The following is a 21708-nucleotide window of genomic DNA, read 5'->3' on the forward strand; positions in this document are numbered from 1 at the left end:
CACGTGCACGCATGTTGGATCATGCATGATTTAGTAGTTCGAAATGTGTTGTTATGCTGACAGATCATGGAAATTGCTCTTTCTCTGCGAGCAGTTACCACACTCAGTAAACAGCAGTGGCTAGTGAAAGGAGAGCCCCAATATGGGGAATGTTGGTTGCTACAAACCGTTTTCTTTGCAGAAATCGACTTTCTCGAGAAACATTTGACTCCAGGGAAGCTTTTCGTGATGCAACTATCATACAAGACGGCAGAGGTTTGTACATTTTGCTAGTTAAGTAATATTAGTTAATTAACTAATTATTAATTTATTAGAATACAGTATTTAGTAACATTAAAGCACAATTTGTGTATTTATGGTAGTATTTTGAACCTTAAATGTGATTTAATAAATAGTAATTTATAATTTATAAGTGTGTATATACAGTAGTGGACAAAGTATTTGCCAGGCAAGAAATTTCAAAGGTTTTCAGGATGTTTGTGTTTGGGTGGAAGCACAAAATATTAATAAAGTGACTTCTTGGTCAATGTTTGTCATGCAATAGGAAAATCAAGACTAATTGGTACAGAATTGAGTCTAAATTAGTTGGATGTTGCAATTTAATGAAGATTATTGTTACAACCTAGGTAAAACAGATTAATTAAGTTTACATTACAACTTATCAAAGCATATTCAATGCAAACAATATTACAACTTTTGAAAACAAAGTAACTTATCAATTTATGCTCATATCAACACTTATTTCCATTCTGTAGTCCAGAATATGATGAAAAATCAACAACAAAAAACTACGCGGCAAATACTTTTGTCCACTACTGTATATGCTAGTAACTATTGCAGAAGAACCTGTTTATTATTCATGTACTCTGCTGTTACTGAAATTAATTTGTTTGCATAAGAAATGTATGGCAAACAGGCAGGATTACAGGAAGTTGTTGATCCGGACAGTCTGTTGCCACAGAACACAGTTTTTCATTAGCCTAAAATACATAGAATCAATCCATAATCCATTTTAACAATAAAATTAAAACACACACAATGAAGATGCCTATTTCTCTAGTGGGTGCACAGTTTGCTGGACATAAAACTGGAATGACTTGTTCTGAACACTCATTCTGAACACTAATTACAATCTGTTTCTCTCTTTATATCAAGGAATATTAACATAAACAGTTTTCTCAACTCAAAAAATCTTGTATCCTTGTACAGTTTAGATGGCATTACGGGTATTTGTTTTCAAACTTATTGTCAGATTGTGGTTTCTCCGTGCTCTCTGGTGGCTTCGTTTGGGGATAATCTTTCTGTTGAATATTTTGGTTGTAGTTTTTGCTTTCATGAACAAACTTGGACATCCTGCTGATGCTGGACGTGTAGAAAAGGACTTGAAGTGTCGTCTAGCTACAGCAATAGGTTGCACTCGAATCTTTTTCTTTTGTTTTCTGACTTCCACCTTTTTACCAAACATGTGTAGAGCAGAAAGCAGTCGCTACTGTGTACCAGGTGAGTGGATTCCTTTGCCTTGTAGTTTTCAATAACTGGAACAAAACCTTTTCTACTGCAGCTATGTAGCTGTCTGTGACATGACTTTCATGTAGTCCGTCCTTGATATCTTTAGTGACCTGTAGTACTCTTTCAATGACATCCCTTGACTTTTCATAGCTTCCTCTGTTAATTGGTTGTGCTTGATCTCTTTGAAATGTATTGCTAAAATCAATGTTGTCGTCAGCTGCAGTTGCCACTTCAGTTGTTTCACAGGAACAAGGAGCAATTTTTAAAAGGAACTTTTGATATCTTCGTCCGACCAATTCATACTGATGGAAGAGACTTTAGATGTTCTTCTTCAGCTTTTTGGTGGACACTACTGTAAAAGGAAATGGGCTGGCAGTGCTAATGCCACTGCTGCATAAAGCTGACGGCCTTGAGGTGAATAAGTTGGGATAGTTTTGACATTGCTTTTGCGATACTTCGTTGCTGCTGCAAATTGGTGTTTGCAAGGTTGACTTTGCATTCCGATGGGACAGGTGCACTCACCCAGTTGTAAGTCTACTACCACATCGTATTCTTATCTGACTGACTTACAACAGTGTAAACGTCTGGGTCATCTGATGCGACAATGTTGTCAGATGGAATAGTGTACGCTTTTACTCCTGTCACAGTAAATCTTGTAGAGACAAAATGATCTAATCTGTTTGTGGCAACAGATATTAAACGTCGCTGGTAATACAGTTCTCGAGTCTGTGTGAGAAGATTGAACATTTGTACCACATTCCAAGCTTTATTCCTTTGGAAAAGGATGTCTTTTCTGATGCGTATACTAGCCTCTGAATAATGGTAAGTATAGTTGCCTCGTGTGGGAAAGTTCTTTCGGAAACACACAGCCCATTCTTTCCTTTGTTGCCAGTAATCACCTAGTCTCTTTTTGAATGTCTGAAAAGGGCTTTTGTCTACTTCACGTTTAATTTCAGTCAATGCTTGCTCACTTGGGGTATAAACAAGTTGTTTGTTAGAGCCATACAGGTAATTCTGTCTGTACCACAGATACCAGAATTTGAGCTCCAAGCCATCTTCATATAGTTTGTAAAAAATGAAAGACATGTAGGTGTAATTCCACTTAAGGCCATGTACTCTTTAGAGCAATCCGCTCGCTTGCACATTCATCTGTCAATAATGCTAGTGGTTCAAGATTTGGGCCTCTTCCAAAAAATGCACACTTGGGCAGTATGTGGCCCAGTGCTGTAAACCCTGCTGACAAGGTAACAGCATCTTCACTGGATATCATAACTGCAGCAAGTGGTAGAGCTCCTACTGATGTGCTGCAGCTAAGTATGAACACAGCTGTGTTCAAGTTATCAAGACTGGCTGTTGAGTCACAAAAGACTAGCTTTGCACTTTGTGTGACCATTTCATGGACTCTGGCCATGAGAGGAGTGACTAGAGCTAAAAGGAAGGGCATGACATCAGTCTTTCTGGTTTATGGTTTAGGTTCATCCATGTTCATTGCAGCTGCTGCTTCATAAGGTTGAAGAAATACTCGCCCACCCTCTTTTTCATGTTCCTTGTTGTATCGTTGTACTTCCTCGAGTAGTTGTTCAAACATAGTCTCTCCATTTTCTGGTCCAATGTTGTCTGATTGCCATTTTCTAAAGAGGCGTTGAATGTCTCGTACATTTGGGGTTATGGCTCTGTCTGCAAGAGTGCTCTCAACTACTCGTGGATCACTTTTCAGTTGGAGTTGGGTCAAGTATTCATGTTTTGCAGAGGCAGCAGAGCTGCCAGACTCAAAGAGACTAATTTTCGCTTTTTTCACAGCTTCTGTGACTGGCCTAAAGCTGAGTGCATGGCCACTGTGGATTGGGTGGTATGTGATTGTTAAGGCAAGATATTCAGAGTGGTCTGAGATTCTAGATGCCTCAAGTGGGTATACCCTAACTATTAAAGTGCTAGGACACATTGACTTTTTGTCTTGTGTGGAACAATGTATGGTGGTTTTCTTTAGTTTGCACTTCCTTTCTGTGGACATTTGTGACAGAGTTTTTTGTTTCCTGTAATGATGACAATGACGAACAGTTTTAAAAAGGAGCCGCCATCCTTTTGCTTTGAAACCTGTAGTGATTCGATAGGTGGTTTTTGAAACCTCTTCAAAATGTGTAATCCACTGGACAGCTGCAGTGTCACAATTGGCACTTGTCCATGCTTCTAGAGTAAAGTTGCTTGTTTCAGCTCCTAGGAAACTTTCCACTTCATGCTGACAATATGAGTCAACAAAATAGTTGTACCGCTGAGGGAGCAAGGGTATAATACTGGTAGGGAGGCCTGAATCAGATTTGCATTCTTGTTTGGCACCAAGTGGGTGCTCTAGATTGGCTTCACTGGTAGTTTGAAATTGTTGAAGTGTGTCTGTGCTTAAAGTGCATCTCTTCACATAAACTGACTGTTCTTCTACTACAGACATGGAGGTTTCACTGACATTGTCAGATTTTGTACTCTGTGAATGACTCTCATTAGAAGTGCACCAGGTTACATTAGAAAAGAAAGGATTCCTCTTGCCAGCTGAAACGGCCTTAGCGAGAGTGAATTTTTTTCTACCAGCTTTGTTTGCTTTTTGTCAGGCATATAGCAGGAGGGCCAATCAGTAGTTGCTTTGCATGGTGAAGCTGCTGAAGAGTTACATTTTCTCCTGAAACTTTGGTCTTGAAAGTTTTACTCAGACTTAAGCAAAGCTTCTGGCATTCAGGTTGCTTGAGATGGTGGCTTTGGATTTGCTGAGACTGCAAGTTTTCATCAGCTAATATGGACTTATCTAGGATATTTGAAATTTTAATTTGATAAGAAAGCAGCCATACTACTAAGGTATTCGTCAGGTAGTGAGTCTAGGGGCTTGGTTGAAGCAGGGTTCTCCCCAGGGCGTTTGAGCGTCGCGTTGCGCTACGCTTGAATTTCTACTTCACTCTCAGAGATCAGTGATTTGAGATTGTCTAGATATGCTCCAAATAGGGGATAGCAAGTGCATATGAAGGAAACGTAATCTTAATGATGTAATTTGCATGTTTAGAACCTGCTTACTAAGTAGGCGGCTTGAAGAAAGCCAATACTGAATAGGACCACTGATTGACCACTTTGCAAAAATAGTTCCAGTCAGATTCCAACGGCTGTGCCACTTCAAAGTGCAAATTCTTTGCCATACAGAACAAGACGTGATGGCTACAATTGTGAAGAAAGAGAACCTTTCCTTAGTGTTTCCAAACATTTGTAACCTTGCAGCCATTGCCCAGCTAATCCCTGCTTCCACTGCTGACTGTGAGAGGGCTTTTCTGAACTGAATAGAATAAAGAAACCTCTGAGAAACCCGTCTGAGCAACAAAATCACAGTGCAGCTGCTGTTTATCTCTATTGAAGGTCCCTGTTTAGAAGACTTTGACTTTAATAAAATTTTTATTACTTTTTCGTTATACTGTAAATCGAGTCTTAATAAGGAGTGCTCCTCTATCTTCTTTCTGACATGTCTCAGTTTGATCTGGAATTGGCAAACTGTCGTCAGAATGTGAAATCTGCGACTGTAACACTTGCTTAGCAATAATACTCATAAGGAGAACGTTACTAGAAAGAGAAGACTGAGAAAGTATTTGATGGAACAAATTCAGTTTTAGTCTAGAACAGTTAAGTAGAGAGTTGAAGCACATGTTCAAGTAATGAAGTGCCATGCATAAAGACATAAAGGACAAGTTCAAGTATAGAAGTACCGCTGGTATTTATAGCCTCTTAATTAAGCCATGGTCGCTTAACAAATTTCTTTCAACTCTGTCTCTTGTGATAATAGTTTCATGATCCGTCACTGGATAGTACAATATCACACTCGATCTATTCAATTTTGATTAATATCTTTCAGTTGTTATTACTGCATCTTATTACACAAGATACAAAAACCTTAATTAATATTGTATTTTTGTAGAAATAAACATCTAACCAGGAAAAGGTAAACAAACAAGCGAGGATGATTCAAAACTGTACAAGATTGAGGGTGCTATGAACACTCACTCAGTGTTGGGGTACCTGCCTATATATGACTGAGCCTAGCAACAGCGCCCTTCCCTGGTTACACTGAGTAAATGGCGTTATAACTTAGCAATGCTATTCGTGCTTGCATTCGCTTCTGAGCCAAGTTATAGTAAGGGCCCAAATGAGCTAATATATATATACATACATACGTTCCTACATTTATGCACATATAGGTACAGTATAAACATTAGCAGCGTGAGTGTGTTTATGTTCCTTGCCTACACTCTCCACTGGACGAGGCGCAATTGAACTTCTATTTGGACATTGGTTACCAGGACACTTACTAACATGAAATGATTTTTCTTGTTTATTTATTGCTTTTACACATATACATGCATTCATACACTAGCTGCATAGGTTAGGGTTTCTTGCTAGAGACACCAAGGTGCAGTCACTACCGGGAATCGAATCATCGTCCATACAAATTCTAGGCTACAGCCATTCACATACATGTAGACAGGCAGTATACATACATACATATATACTGTAAAATGAAAAGTTGTTTGGAACGTATCCCAGACGAACATGCACAACTCCACTTAGTAGTAGGGATTCTGCTTGTGAACTATAGACAGATTATTTAGGTAGTCTCGCGTGGCCAGACGTTTGCAGCGCGAGAGGAGCGGAATAAGGTTTGAACTCTCCTAAACGATCAAATTCGAATTGCTATTATTTACAGTTGCGTACACCTTACCCCTGACAGGCTGAAGACAACCAAATTCTTTGCTTTCGCATACGCGACTGGAAGTGTGATCACGTACGGGCTCTCACATCACCTGATCGACGCCTGCATGCATGTACTAGACGCCCATTTCACACTTCTTGTGTGTGTGTGATAGCAAATAATGGGAAACACAACGACATCGCCAGAGGTGTCAGCTTCTTCAGGCTTCCTCTCAAGAAGCCAGATTTGCTAGAATCATGGCTACCAAAGTTACGTCTGGTGGATCCGCCTTGCTCAAAAAACAGCCGCGTTTGTTCGGATCACTTTGAGTCCTACAACGCATGCTGGAATGACACATCTGATACCCTTGCCCAGCCTCTCGTGCACCCAGCAAGTAAATTACTTGTACACAGTTAGTCGCAGCAGCCTGCGTGAAAATTTTGCATAGGCAAGCCTGTCCAAGTTCGTGTAGGTGCTCTCGCCTGGAAGTTAGTGGCTCCCTGATGGGATCCCGTCGCCAATCGGTCATTAAGACTATAGCTGTTCGAAGAACGTCTTTCATTGAGACACACAGCAAGGAAGTTCTCATGCTGCGTAATAATTACAGATCAGATCCTGAAGCTTCCACCCTTTACCCTAGTTCGTCCACTTCCTGGCAGCACAAGCACTCAGCTACGTTAGGCATTACAGAACACCTGTTGCACCTGCACCAGGCAGTGTTCCCAACTCGATTTTCGTTCTCATCAGACAGATCTTCACGTGTGATCTGTCTGCCGTCATGGCCGTCAATGTATTCAACTGCGTTGATGTCACGCTGAGTAGGTCCGTACTCTGGCTCGAAACTGTAAGGTCGAACACCAGACAGAAAAGAACAACGCGTATGCGTTCGAATCTGTCCGCAACTGCATCTAACCCGATGGCATGCGCGTGTGGCTTTGCACCAATGACGTCATGTACAGCGCTTACCCGACACGCCCCTTTCTTTCCACGTTTCTCCTGCCGTGAAGATGTCGCGCACAAAACCTATGTCCCTTCGAATTCGGTTTATGGAAGGGACTTGTATCTGACCCCAACTTGAAAATCGTGGGAGTTCTTCTTTAAGAAAATATAAAGAACTCAAATTTTGTTTAGACTATGACAGACTCAGCAAAGGAGGTCACGTGATTAACAACTGCCTAAGACGTCTTCCGCACTTGCGAGTGTTGTGATAAACAACAGTAGCAACTGCCCTCTTATGAGAGCAACAGCAGCTAACTCGTCTTTCTAGCTTCTTTAGTTTGTCTTGCGGTAGTAAAGCATTCTATACATTGAAGACAGTCACGCAGAAAGAATGGCAACAGGTATTATGAGGTCGTATCACGCGTTTGCTCTGCTTCTCTTCGCTGCTTTCAGATACAATGACGTCGTCTTGCCTTGTAATCTCTCTCCACCACACATAACAGAGCAACCAACGTCCGTCACAATCCGTATTTCACTTGAAGAGCTAAGGAAGGCAGCCACCTGTCGATCTCTCAACAAGCTGTTGTCCCTTGGCATGTCACGACTGTCACACTCGGTCAACATTGCTCTTTCTTCCTTTACTCGTCGACAAGACCACGCTGCGCTACTGAATGCCGTTTACGTTCTCGATCGTCTTCGGTTCCTAGATTTATCGTCCATATTTTCCAAGAGTCGCGTGAGAAAAGCCACTGACACCTTGAACAAAGAGCTCGATCTGTCAAGGTGTGGTCGACCCACACAACATTGGTCGATTACCCTGAGTAAACTATACGACATAGAGCAGTTGAAAAAGGATGCGGAGGGTCGTCGTTATGAAGCCGTCGTCGATATGCTCAGAATTTTGCACAGGAGCAACGCACAAGGAGTTTTCCGATCACTTGACTTGGCGTGTCCGCATCTGCACAAGATGTGGGTATATAATAGATTTATTCGCTTGCGTTGCAGTGCAGATGAGAGCATTAGCACAGAGTGGTACAAGAACTCAAATCCATTGAGTCCTTCGTATCGTGTCTTTCCGAGCTCTGCTCGCCACTCGACGACGTCGTATCTCAATATTTTTGATCTGCGCATTCTCGATGCTGGTTGGTACAGCTGTAAAGCTATACGTGGCTGCAGTTCTACTCAGTCAGAAAATGCATTGGTCAAAATGATAATACAAGGTAATCGTGTCCTTTCAGCGATTATGCGTAAGATTGTAACACAGTTTTGCTACTATATGGAAATGTAAAGGTTTTGTTGGCATCTAAGTAATGTACACACAAATTTTGATTTGTCACTGAGACCAGTCTTAAAAAGGTAAGCATTTAATTGGATTGAATGGAATAAAATATACCAACAAAACCCTACATTTAATTTTTCAATTTTTTTACTAATATTGATTTTTTAAAATTTATAATAACAACCCTTTATAATGCATAATAAAGGAAATTTTAACTGACAATTTTTTATATTTTCTAAAGTCTTCGAAATCTTTCAATTTTTTAACTGCACAATGCAACTTTTCGACTAAAATTTTTCATTTTCATTTGTTGCAATTTTGTAGCTTTGACTTGCGCTTCTGCATGTACATGAAGACATCTTTGCATCAATCATTGTAGGTCTGAAAACTGAAGTGGCACTTTGAAATGGTATTCTTTACCGCGCCATTATGACCCGATATATGTAAACCGCGTAAGTATGTACATGCAACTTTTACCTGCTTCTTTGTATAAAATGTTAACATGCTATGTTGATATTTTCATAGAATAATTGTTGTTGTGTCAAATTATCATTACTAGTGCTTTGCACTAACCGTTCTCTATACTGTACGATGTAAATCTTTGTACTGATCAAATTGATGATCAATAGCAGTTTTGTTTGGAATCTTGATTAATAACTTCAGGTTGCTTAGTCTTTCTAATGAACTATAATAGTAGTGGAGAAAGCAACATCTAGTACATATATTGCTTATCTAACTTTTAGGTTATGGAAAAACTGAGCATTACCCTAACGTATATGCTACTACAAAGAATCGTTGTAGTGTAACTGGACGGCATCGGTTTCTAGCCATTGGTGATGACGCTACATATGTGAGAAACGTAATAGATGACTTTGTAGTGAGAGATGGTAATGTCGATGTGCTGCAACTGTCTCGCGTCAATTTTAACAATGCATCTCTCATCAACTCCCATTTTGGTAGTCTAGTCATCACAAGCATTGGTGACATCATGAACTTGTCGATCATCAATTCCACCGTAGAAAAGATAGAAATTGAGAACGTCACCATACGCAACATGCTGATCTTAGACTCATCTACATTCTCAGGACACTTTTCCAAAGTTCGAATACTAACAGGTAAAATATAACTTACTTAAAATCCAATCATAATCTACAAATTTTTCGTCTTATTATGAGATAGGTAATGTGTGGAGATACACTCTTATTAATTCTACACTTACTAACGTCAGCTACACCAACTTATCATTCGAAGACTACACAACAATCAACTCTACATTTTTCGACTGTTCTTACAGCAACGTATCATTTGTAAACGTCACTCTGCTAAACTTGTCGTCCATCAACTCAACACATACCAATATTTCATCTATAATGATGGCACAAGTAAACACCACGTGGATCAACACGACTTTCGAAGACTACACAACAATCAACTCTACATTTTTTGACTGTTCTTACAGCAACGTATCATTTGTAAACGTCACTCTGCTAAACGTGTCGTCCATCAACTCAACACATACCAATATTTCATCTATAATGATGGCACAAGTAAACACCACGTGGATCAACACGACTGTCACCAACACAAGTTTAGTATATTTTGTATGGAAAAATGTCACTTACGTTAACTTAACTTCACAAAATTCTACAATGGTAAATGGAACCATGATTGATATAAAATATATCAACGCAAAGTTTAAGAACGATACGTGGGCAAGTATATTTGTCTCTGACTTTTTGACAATCAACGCGACATTAATGGCATTCGCAGCTGCCAATACAACAGCATGCAACGTTACGAAACAAAATGTGACGTTCATCAACTCGACGTTCTACATGTGGACGGAATGGAATGCTACACTGTTTAAGACTTCGTACTACAATGTTACATTTGTTGGATGCCGAGCCGTTAACGTAACGGAAAGAAATGGAACAACTGTAAACAGCATATATATTGATCATTCTGTTGTCAATGGGACTACAATAGCAGCATACACACGCAACGTGTCTTATCTTCTGGGCCTACTTGTTAGACAAAGTTATTATGAATATCGTTACTATTACTACTATGGTCGTTATGACTACTATACGTTTTATGACTTCACAAGTTTCTGGTATCGATGGCATGATTTCATGTGGATCTACAAGTTAAGTGGACACTTGCTCAACCATTTGCAAAGACTTGCTGTTTACGGTTCAACCATAATTAGTACTAGTACAGTTTTTTCTCCGTTTCAAAAAAGTGCAAGCTTAACAATGTGTAATTACAGATCTTGGCTATGGCCTTCCTATTCTGACTACTGGAAATGGCGAAACTGGTGGTATGGAGGTGAATCTAGATGGCGGCAGCAGCAAAATGAGTGGAACCATAGAGGAAGCTATTCAATGTGGTGGTTTAGACCGACAGAAGGATTGTGGAATGTGTGGAGAGATTATTGCAAAGATTGGCAATCAAATTCTTTACGTAATGGTTGTGACAACTGCTTCATGAACTGGTCAATTGTTAACAGCAGTTTGAACAATGTGATGCTCAACAGCACCGCTTTCACAAAATCAAACATGATCAATACAAGTATAGTCAACACGACATATAGAAACAGCTCTTTTGGTGACGTTCTAATTAGCAACGTGACTTTCACCAATCAGACTTTCACCAATCTAACTATCACTAATCTGACTATCACCAACTCCAGTCTTGTCAATACCACCTTCATCAACATGACTTCATGGAATGGAACTTATCAAATCGTAAATTCTTCATTGCATAACGTCTCGTATATCAACTTTACTGTAAAGGGGTATACTGCAATTAACGTTTATGAGAACCTGACTGTAGAAGTGAATGGAACATGGTACAACTACACACTCAATAATGTTACCAGCTACAATAGTCACAAAACAAACGTGTCAATAGTGAATCAGCGTCAATGGAAAGACGGACTATTACCGCCAGTAGCGTATCCCTTCAATAACTGGCCAGCGGTTTTTAATTCTGTGGCTAACTTAACCAACTACACTCTTATTAATGCCACGTTTACCAACGTCAGTTTGACAAATGTATCATTTGAAGCATACACTACAATCAACTCCCGATTTTTCTATTGTTCTTACATCAATATCTCATTTGTGAACGCCACTTTGTTAAACGTGTCTGCAATCAACTCATCGCATACCAACGTATCATCAGTCATGATGACACAAGTCAATACCACGTGGATCAACACAACTGAAAAGAATGTGACTCTACATAATTTCATATGGTATAATGTCACTTATCTCAATTTTGTATCATACAACCGAAAAATGGCAAACGGCACTATGCTAAACATAAAATATATTAACGTCAAGTCTAAGAATGAAACACGAGCAAATTTATTTGTTTCTGACGTTGTGGAAAGGAATGCGACTCTATTAGAATTTGCTGCCTTCAAAGTGGCAACAGGAAACATCACAAGACAAAACGTGACGTTCATCAACTCGATTATCTATAAGTGCACAGAATGGAATGCTAAAATGTACAAGACTTTTTACGACAATGTTGCATTTATTGGATGCAAAGCCGTCAACGTAACGGATAGAAATGGAGTAATAGTAAACAGCACGTACGTTAGTCATTCTATGCTCACTGTAACGACAATGGCAGCATACACAAACAACGTGTCATACTTCTTGTTTCGTGACTACAGATATCGTTATAGGAGTTATTATTACTATTACTACCGACGTTACTACTATACGTACTACGACTTTCCAAGATACTGGTGGGAATGGAAATATTTCTCATTGATCTACAGTCGAGTTAGACATTTGTTCAGTTACTTGCAGAGACTTGATGGTTACAGTCAATATAGTATGAACTTTGCTCCGATCGAAAGAGACGTACATACATGTACCTACGCATCTTGGCAATGGCGCAGCTTCTATTATTTCAATCAGTGGCAATGGGAGGATTGGTGGCATGGAGATGAATCTTCGTGGCGCCAACAGCAAGATCAATGGAAGCGACTGCAAAGCTATTCTATGTGGTGGTTTAGACCGACCGAAGAGTTGTGGAAACTGTGGAGAGATTATTGTATTAACTGGTCATCGAACTCGTTCCGAAGAAACTGTGACAATTGTTTCTTCCACTGGTCGATCAGTAATAGCAGTTTGGTTAACGCGATCTTCAACAGTTCCGATTTCCTCAATGCGACTATTAACAACACAGCATACACAAACAGTAACTTCACTGACGTTTACATTAAAAAACTAACTATTAATAACTCTAGACTTTTAAATGTCACATTTTTCAACACGACGGTTCTAGATGGAAAAATCAACGTTGCAAATTTCGTGTTGTGCGATGTCTCTTTTGTCAACTTTGACGTGGAGGTACCAAGCGATGTGTTTAGGATTGTGACAGTAGATGGGAAGGGAATGTGGCACAGCTACGATCTCAATAATGGAGAAAGTTATACAGCTCGCAAGATGAACGTTTCAATAGCAAGCTCAAGTCAAACGCAACAGCAGTTAGTGTTGAATTTGAACCACTTGTCTGATTGGGAATGGATGAACGACACATGTACGGTGCTTAAAGACTAGGTCTAGACGATTGATGTAACTGACTACATCAACGATAATTTTACAAATGAGACTGTCGTCCAAAAATGACGATTAAAATCAATACAAATATTTCAGCAATCGTACAATAACCACTATTGGTTTTGTTAGACTGATCATAGCGTCTTCAAATAGCTAAAACTGTCAAGGACGATCGAGAATTGTACGTTGCACGATGTCTTCCCTTTTTAGGCTAGCGTTGCCGCGGAGGCATGTAGACATAACCGTAACCTAAGATGGAGAAGTTATTTCGGAATTTTTTTCTATTTGCGCACATCAAATCTGCATGCGTCAATTCTGGGCATCCTTGCTTTTTGTACAAGATTTTATATTAATACCAAAATTTGAGTTGGGAAAAGTCTTTTCTGTAATAAAACTAACTTAATTAAAAACTGTGATTGAAATACCACCAAATTTAATTTTTAAACAGCCAATCTGATATTTCTACAACGACGCTGACCACCGCTGCTTCACCCATTTTTGATAACACCATGTTGGTCTGCGACTGCTTCGACAGGTAAGCCTGCTTCGATCACAGCTAACCTCCATTCTGGAAGTCTTTCCACTATCTGCCTCCTTGTCACCGTGAGAGTAGACGCACACAATAACAGACAGTTCTGCCCTGGGACATACATACATAAATACATACGTACACACATACATATGGTAAATGGAAAATGGTCTCGGAGCTGTCGTATGCTAGAGTAGTAGACGAACACAATTTCACTTTATAGGTGAGATCTTGTGCACTAGACAAAATTTTTTGGTATTCTCACGTGGCCAGACGTTTACACTGACAAGGAGCGAAATGGGAAGTAGATACAACTCCCCATTTGCACTCCCATGCAACGTCTGACCACGCGAGACTATAATGTTTGGGTTTACCTGCCCATTCAAATTCGGATTGCTATTGTTTCCAGTTGTGTAAAGTGGACTTACGCTAAACTTCAGACAAATATACATTCTTTGCTTTTTACTGGAGATGTGATCGCAATAGGCTAGCTCCCGTCTCACTCTGATTGACGCCTGCATGCATGCGCGAAGACTCATGCTATTAGAGTAATCATGCAGTTCAAACATGTGGACAGCTGAGAAGGCGTCACACGTATTCGTATAAATGTGTCTCGTAGGTATATGCTTAATACAAATATAAAGAACGTAAATTTTGTTCAGTCTATTGACAAACGCAGCAAGTAGGTCACGTGATTAACAACTGGATCACGTCTTCTGCACTTGTCAGTTTAGTGTGATAATCAACAGTAGCAACTGCCCTCTTATGAGAGCAACAGCTTTTCTAATCAAACTCTTTAGCTTGTCTTACAGTAGTAAAGCATTCTAGAAAACGACAATCATACGGAAAGAATGGCAACATGCAATTTGAGGTCGTATCACGTTTTTGCTCTGCTTCTCTTCGCAGCTTTCAGATACAATGACGTCGTCTTGCCTTGTGAGCTCTCTCCACCACACATAACAGAGCAGCCAACATCCGTCACAATCCGTATTTCACTTGAAGAGCTAAAGAAGGCAGCCACCTGTCAATCTCTCAACAAGCTGTTGTCCCTTGGCATGTCACGACTGTCACACTCGGTCAACATTGCTCTTTCTTCCTTTACTCGTCGACAAGACCACGCTGCGCTACTGAATGCCGTTTACGTTCTCGATCGTCTTCGGTTCCTAGATTTATCGTCCATATTTTCCAAGAGTCGCGTGAGAAAAGCCACGAACGCCTTGAACAAAGCGCTCGATCTGTCAAGGTCTGGTCGATCGACACAACATTGGTCGATCGGCTTGAGTGAACTATACGACATAGAGCAGTTGAAAAAGGATACGGAAGGTCGTCATTATGAAGCCGTCGTCGATATGCTCAGAATTTTGCACAGGAGCAACTCTCAAGGAGTTTTCCGATCACTTGACTTGACGTGTCCGCATCTGCACAAGATGTGGATAAATAATAGATTTATTCGCTTGCGTTGCAGTGCAGATGTGAGCTTTAGCACAAAGTGGTACAAGAACTCAAATCCATTGAGTCCTTCGTATCGTGTCTTTCCGAGCTCTGTCCGCCACTCGACGACGTCGTATCTCAATATTGTTGATCTGCGCATTCTCGATGCTGGTTGGTACAGTTGCAAAGCTATACATGGCTGCAGCTCTACTCAGTCAGCAAATTCATTGGTCAGAATGACAATAGAAGGTAATCGTGTCCTTCCAGCTATAATATGCGTATCTACTAGATACGCATGGGATTGTATTGATTGAGTTAATTTATGATGAACGTTTGCTAAATTGTCTAAATATCTGAAGTAGAAACTTATTTGTACGTAGAGTTGGATAACTAATAATGATGGCTAACTTTAATTATGATATAAAAATAAAGAGTGAGGTGAACACTTGAATTGAACTCCACGACATGTTGAGACAGCAAAGGATTCTTGTCAAACGTCCCCGCTACTTTCATGAAACTTTTTTGCTGCAATGTATATGACTTATACTTAGTCTGCAAATTAATTTGTTTTTTTACCTAGTCCCGTTTTAATTAACAAGGTAAGCATTATTGATAGATCAAATAAAATAAAAAATTACCAAACTTTTAACTTTTAGTGATGATACTGTTCAGACACTTCTTTCATGCATTAGATTTAAATTGTTTTGAATTTATCACTAGTATGGACCCTCCTAAATTTATAGCATCAATTTTAGTAAGGCCTCATTAGAAATTTTAAAGTTTTAATTTTGAAAAAAATTTAGAGATTCTATTTCTAACTGCTAAAAAAATTCTTAAAATGTAAATCTTTGGTTTCAATTCTTCCAATTTGTAACTTTGGTGGGTTACTTATCTACTGCTTTGTACAGAACCGCTCTATTTACTGCACGGTAGCAAACTTCAAACTGATCAAGTTCACGATTGAGAATCTTAACTTTAGTTTGCTTGTTCTTTCCAATATATTTTAAAAATGTGCAGAAAGCAACGTCCAATATGTGTTATATATTCAACTTTTAGGTTACGGGAAAACTGAGCATTATCCTAACGTATGTGGTATCACAAAGAAACGTTGTAGTGTAACTGGACGGCATCGGTTTATTACCGTTGGTGATGACGCTACAGATGTGACAAACGTAATAGATGACTTTGTAGTAAAAGATGGTGATATCGATGTGCTGCAACTGCCTCGCGTCAATTTCAACAATGCCTCTCTCGTCAACTCTCATCTCGGTACTCTAGTCATCACCACCATTGGTGACATCAAGAACTTGTCGATCATTAACTCAACCGTTGAAAAGATAAAAATTGAGAATGTCACCATACACAACATGCTCATCTTTGGCTCATCTACATTTTCAGGACACTTTTCCAAAGTTCGAGTACTAACAGGTAACTTCGCGAATTCTACTATCAATAGCGTCTTGTTTAATAACTTTGAGGTAACCAACACTCATCTTCACAACGTGACAATGACAGATGTTGTTCTGTCGAACGTCACTTTCATCGGTAGCGTCCACGTGGAGGTCTTCTATATCAATGCTTCTCTTTCTAATTTTATCATCTCCAAGTCTAGTTTGACAAATACAACGTTTAAAGAAATAACGGGTATTAATAATATTGTGACGAGCTCGACTTTTCATAACGTGTCTTACATCAATTTCATGATGACACGATATTTTGTTGCCGATGTCAGCAAGAACGTCACCAGAGAAGTGAATGGAACGTGGTACGATTACAAAATCGATAAAGTGACCAGTTACAACGCTTATAAAACAAACGTTGCAATAACAATGTTAAATCAAAGGTACGAGGGACTTAAATGGAGTAGAGACTACAGTTTTTTGAGTTCGTGGCTCAATATTTTTCGTCATTATTATGAGATATTTAATGTGTGGAACTACCTTCTCATTAATGCTACACTTACTAACGTTAGCTACACCAACGTATCATTCAAAGACTACACAACAATTAACTCTACATTTGTCGACTGTTCATACAGCAACGTATCATTCGTAAACGTCACTCTATTAAACGTGTCGTCAATCAACTCAACACATACCAATATTTCATCTATAACGATGGCACAAGTCAACACTACGTGGATCAACACGACAGTTACCAACACAAGTTTAATATATTTTGTATGGAAAAATGTCACTTACGTTGACTTAACTTCAGAAAATTCTACAATGGTAAATGGAACCATGATAGATACAAAATATATCAACGTAAAGTTCATTAAGAACGACACGTGGGCAAGTATATTTGTCTCTGACTTGTTGACGATAAACATGACTGCAAACGAATTTGCTGCTGCCAACTTAACAACGTGTAATATCACGAGACAAAATGTGACGTTCATCAACTCGACCTTCTTCGTTTGCACGGAATTGAATGCTACACTGTTTAACACTTCTTACTACAATGTTACATTTGTGAGATGCCGAGCCGTCAACGTAACGGACAGAAATGGAACAATTGTAAACAGCACATATATTGATCATTCTGTTATCAATGCGACTACAATAGCAGCTTACACACACAATGTGTCTTATTTTCTCGGCTTATCTGTTGAACAAACCTACACCTATACATACACAAGGGCCTATGTATATCGCTATGGAAAATACAGTTACTATTTCAACTACAGACGTTATTACTACTATAACTACTATGACTTCACAAGGTTCTGGCGTCGACGGAGATATTTTATTTGGATCTATAGCCGAGGTGAACGTTTGTTCAGCCATTTGGCCAGACTGGATGTTTACGGTCCAGTTAGTACAGGTTTTGATCCGTTTCCAGCCGATGAAAGTAGGTGCCGTTACAGATATTGGCGATGGCCTTCCTATTCTGATTACTGGAAATGGCAGAACTGGTGGTATGGAGGTGAATCTAGATGGCGGCAGCAGCAAGATGACTGGTACCAAAAAGGACGCTATTCAACGTGGTGGTTTAGACCGACGGAAGGATTGTGGAATCTGTGGAGAAGTTACTGCAACAATTGGCAATCAAATTCTTTGCGTTATAGTTGTGACAACTGCTTCATTAACTGGTCGATCATTAACAGCAGTTTGGGCAATGTGATGTTCAACAGCACCAATTTCACAAATTCTAACATCATCAATACAAGTATAGTTAACACGACATATAGAAACAGCTCTTTTAGTGACGTTCTAATTAGCAATCTGACAATAACCAACTCCAGTCTTGTTAACACCACGTTCATCAACATGACTTCATTGAATGGAACTTTCAAAATTATTACTTCGTCATTGTACAACGTTTCTTATATCAACTTTACCATCAACGCATACTCTGCCATTAACGTGTCTGAGAACATGACCACAGAAGTGAATGGAAGATGGTATAACTACACACTTGTTAATGTGACCAGTTACAATGCTCGCAAAATAAACGTGTCAATTGCAAGTCAACATCGATGGAAAGAAGGAATTCTTTTCAATCCGAGAAATGACCATTTGTACCATTCTTTGGAAGTGTGGCCTATCTTCTTCACTTATTTGGCTAGCTTATCCAACTACACTCTCATTAACGCCACCTTTACAAACGTCAGCTTTACAAATGTATCATTTGAAGCCTACACAGCAATCAACTCTACATTCGCCAACTGTATCTACATTATTGTCTCATTTGCTAACGTCACTTTAGTGAACGTGTCTTCAAGCAATTGTATGCATATCAACATTTCATCTTTCATCATGACTCAAATCAATACCACGTGGATCAACACAACTGACATTAACACAACTCAGTCATATTTTGCATTCAAAAACCTCAGCTACGTTAACTTCACGTTTCACAATTCTACAATGCTGAATGGAACCGTTCTAGACATAAGATATGTTAACGTCACATCTAGAAACACTACATGGATAAATTTATTTGTTTCAAAAATTTTGAAAACAAACGTAACTTTCTACGACTTTGCTGCTGCTAACACGACTATGTGTAACATTACAAGACAAAACGTTTCGTATATCAACTCAACGTTCTTTAATTGCGCAGAATGGAATGCCACACTGTTCAACACTTCCTACTACAATGTTACATCTATTGGATGCCGAGCTGTCAACATAACTGACAGAAATGGAACAATTGTCAACAGCACATATATTGATCATTTCATTATCAATGTGACCACAATAGCAGCTAACAGATACAACGTGTCGTACATTTTAGTACCCTCCTTGCCCGCATATCATGATACACTCATTTTAAAACCAGCTTCCACATCACGCTATTTCTACAATAGGGACAGATTCTACTACAACTCCTACTTCACATCATTTTGGTATAACATATTTTATGAATTTTTAAGACACCAGCCACTGTTGAATAACTTGAGATGGATCAACTACTATAACGGGCATTTATTCAACCATTTGAGAAGGTTTGCTACCTACTCGACGAAGAATATGATGGTTGTTAATCCGATAGAGAGAAATCTATTTTCATGACATTACTTTTCTTTGTGGCACTCATATGACAACCGTAACCAGAACGCCTGGCAGCCATACGAAAGTGAACCTGAGTGGTCCGAACGGCAAACGCACGTAAATAAAGGAACGATATTGTTCAATTGGTGGTTTAAACCTACTCATGGATTGCAAAAACTGTGGAAAAATTATTGTGATGAATGGCATTCAAACGCTTTAGTTAGAAGTTGCGACAACTGTTTTCTCAATTGGTCTATCATTAACAGCAGTTTTGTCAATGTGATGTTTAATGGCACTGATTTGACAAATGTGACTATTTATAACACAAGAATAGTGAATATGTCCTATGAAAACAAGCTCTTTGGTGGAGTTCTAATCAGAAATCTGACTATTACCAACTGCAGTCTTGTCAATACAACGTTTAGCGCCATGAATTCATCAGCTGGAACTTACAAAATCATAATTTCTTCATTGCATAACGTCTCGTATATCAACTTTACTGTAAAGGGGTATACTGCAACTAACGTGTATGAAAACCTGACTGTAGAAGTGAATGGAACATGGTACAACTACACACTCAGTAATGTGACCAGCTACAATATTCACAAATCAAACGTGTCAATAGTGAATCAGTATCAATGGGAAGACGGACTATCACCGCAGGTAGCGTATTCTTTCACTAAATGGCCAGCTGTTTTCAGTTCTGTGACTAACTTGACCAACTACACTCTCATTAATGTCACGTTTACCAACGTCAGCTTTACAAATGTATCATTTGAGGACTGTATACTAATCAATTCTACATTTCTCAACTCATCCTACATCAACATCTCATTTGTAAATGTCACTTTGTTCAACGTGTCTTCAATCAACTCTACCCATACCAACATGTCGTCGCTCATGACCACACAGATCAATACCACGTCGATCAACAACACGTGGATCAACAGCACGACAAACATGACGTCAACAACCTACTCGGTCATTAAAAATGTGCAGTTTATTAATCACACAAGTACTAACGACACTATACACAAGGAAACGTTATTGAATACGACCTTTCTCAACTGCACGATGTCGCACACAAACTGGACGGCTTTGTTTATCTCAAATATGACTATGATTAACATCCACATGACAAGTCACGTGTCATTGGGAGTTGTTCTTTTCAATACAACGAGAAAAAACGTGACAATTTTCAACACGACTTTCATTGCCTGCACTCATCTCAATTGCAGATTTATCAGCTTGACGTACGTTAACACAACATTTCTTGGACACACGGCCGTTAATGTGAGTGAGAGAGACGTGGTGGACATTAATGGTACTTGGATTGATTACACTGCTGTCAACGTGAGGACATTTAGAGCGTTGAAACTTTCTGTATCGTACACCAACACGAAGCAATGGCACGGATTTCTACAGGGTTCGAACCATGGTGCATATCACCACATGTTCAGCGACGGAAGCCTGGAAATATTGCCATTTGGACGAGGATTGAGTTCTGTGTCTTACAGTCGACACTGCTCGTCGATCCGATCGAAACCTGGTGTTGCAGACGCTTCAAATAGAATCTCTCATAAGGAGCTACTAGTAAACAGAATGCATAGCAATTGGATGACCACGTGGTGGTGGTGGCCACCCTCGTGGGTGGAGCATCTGTGGAGGCTCTATTGCATGCAGCCAACATCTCTTGCACACCAAGGCTTGACGCCTTGCAAAGACTGTCGCAATGTTTTCACTCTAAGTCACTCGCTTTTCATAAAGAGCACGTTCGTCAATACAGAATTTATAGACGTTGCGGCTAAAAATGTCCTCATCTCTCAATCCACACTGTATCACGTGCGCTGGTCACGTGGACACTCGTCTGACGTCATCATCGAGGGGTCTCTCGGTGTCGCCATTCAGATGAACAACCACAAGAGCTCTGGATGTCGTATGAGAGACAACGCATTTTATCTCTCGTTGATGGCGAACAGCCGGCATGAGAATCTCGTCGTTTCGAGAACAAAACTATACTTCTGTGCGTCCTACAACTCGACATTCAAAACGTACAATACTCCAAGCGTATTGAACAAACTGCCTCCCTATTTCTTGAGGCGGTTACAGGCTGGTGGCTGGTGCTCGATCGTACAGAATAATCGCAACGACAAGCATTGCCACTCAATCTGCAACACGTCACATCTTTGCTAGAAACGATAAAATAGAAAGTCTTGAAATGTATGACTTGC

The 21708-nt window shown here is 39.5% G+C and overlaps 2 protein-coding genes across 2 annotated transcripts in view; both read left to right on the top strand.

The window, feature by feature from the left end:
• Window positions 1–7437: 7437 nt before the first annotated feature.
• On the top strand, window positions 7438–13204 carry LOC134191749 (uncharacterized). The gene is made up of 3 exons (XM_062660369.1): window positions 7438–8379; window positions 9182–9553; window positions 9618–13204. The coding sequence occupies exons 1-3, from the start codon at window positions 7551–7553 to the stop codon at window positions 13016–13018; spliced, it is 4602 nt and encodes a 1533-aa protein (XP_062516353.1). The 5' UTR covers window positions 7438–7550; the 3' UTR covers window positions 13019–13204.
• A 7718-nt stretch (window positions 13205–20922) lies between these two features.
• LOC134196041 (uncharacterized) overlaps window positions 20923–21708 on the top strand; it is a 1123-nt gene continuing 337 nt past the window's right edge. The window contains exon 1 of the mRNA XM_062665125.1: window positions 20923–21708. This exon is cut by the window's right edge and continues 337 nt beyond it. Within this exon, the coding sequence (XP_062521109.1) occupies window positions 20930–21670 (741 nt within the window). The 5' untranslated portion in view covers window positions 20923–20929 and the 3' untranslated portion in view covers window positions 21671–21708.

This window comes from Corticium candelabrum, chromosome 1 (assembly GCF_963422355.1).
Source record: "Corticium candelabrum chromosome 1, ooCorCand1.1, whole genome shotgun sequence".
NCBI lineage: Eukaryota > Metazoa > Porifera > Homoscleromorpha > Homosclerophorida > Plakinidae > Corticium > Corticium candelabrum.

What these genes read in the sequence shown, in the direction of transcription:
- LOC134191749 (XM_062660369.1), top strand. Translation starts at nt 7,551, where the DNA reads ATGGCAACAGGTATTATGAGGTCGTATCACGCGTTTGCTCTGCTTCTC. An exon ending in GGTCAAAATGATAATACAAG is followed by an intron (nt 8,380 to 9,181) that starts GTAATCGTGTCC and finishes TCTAACTTTTAG; the next exon opens with GTTATGGAAAAACTGAGCAT. An exon ending in CAAAGTTCGAATACTAACAG is followed by an intron (nt 9,554 to 9,617) that starts GTAAAATATAAC and finishes ATTATGAGATAG; the next exon opens with GTAATGTGTGGAGATACACT.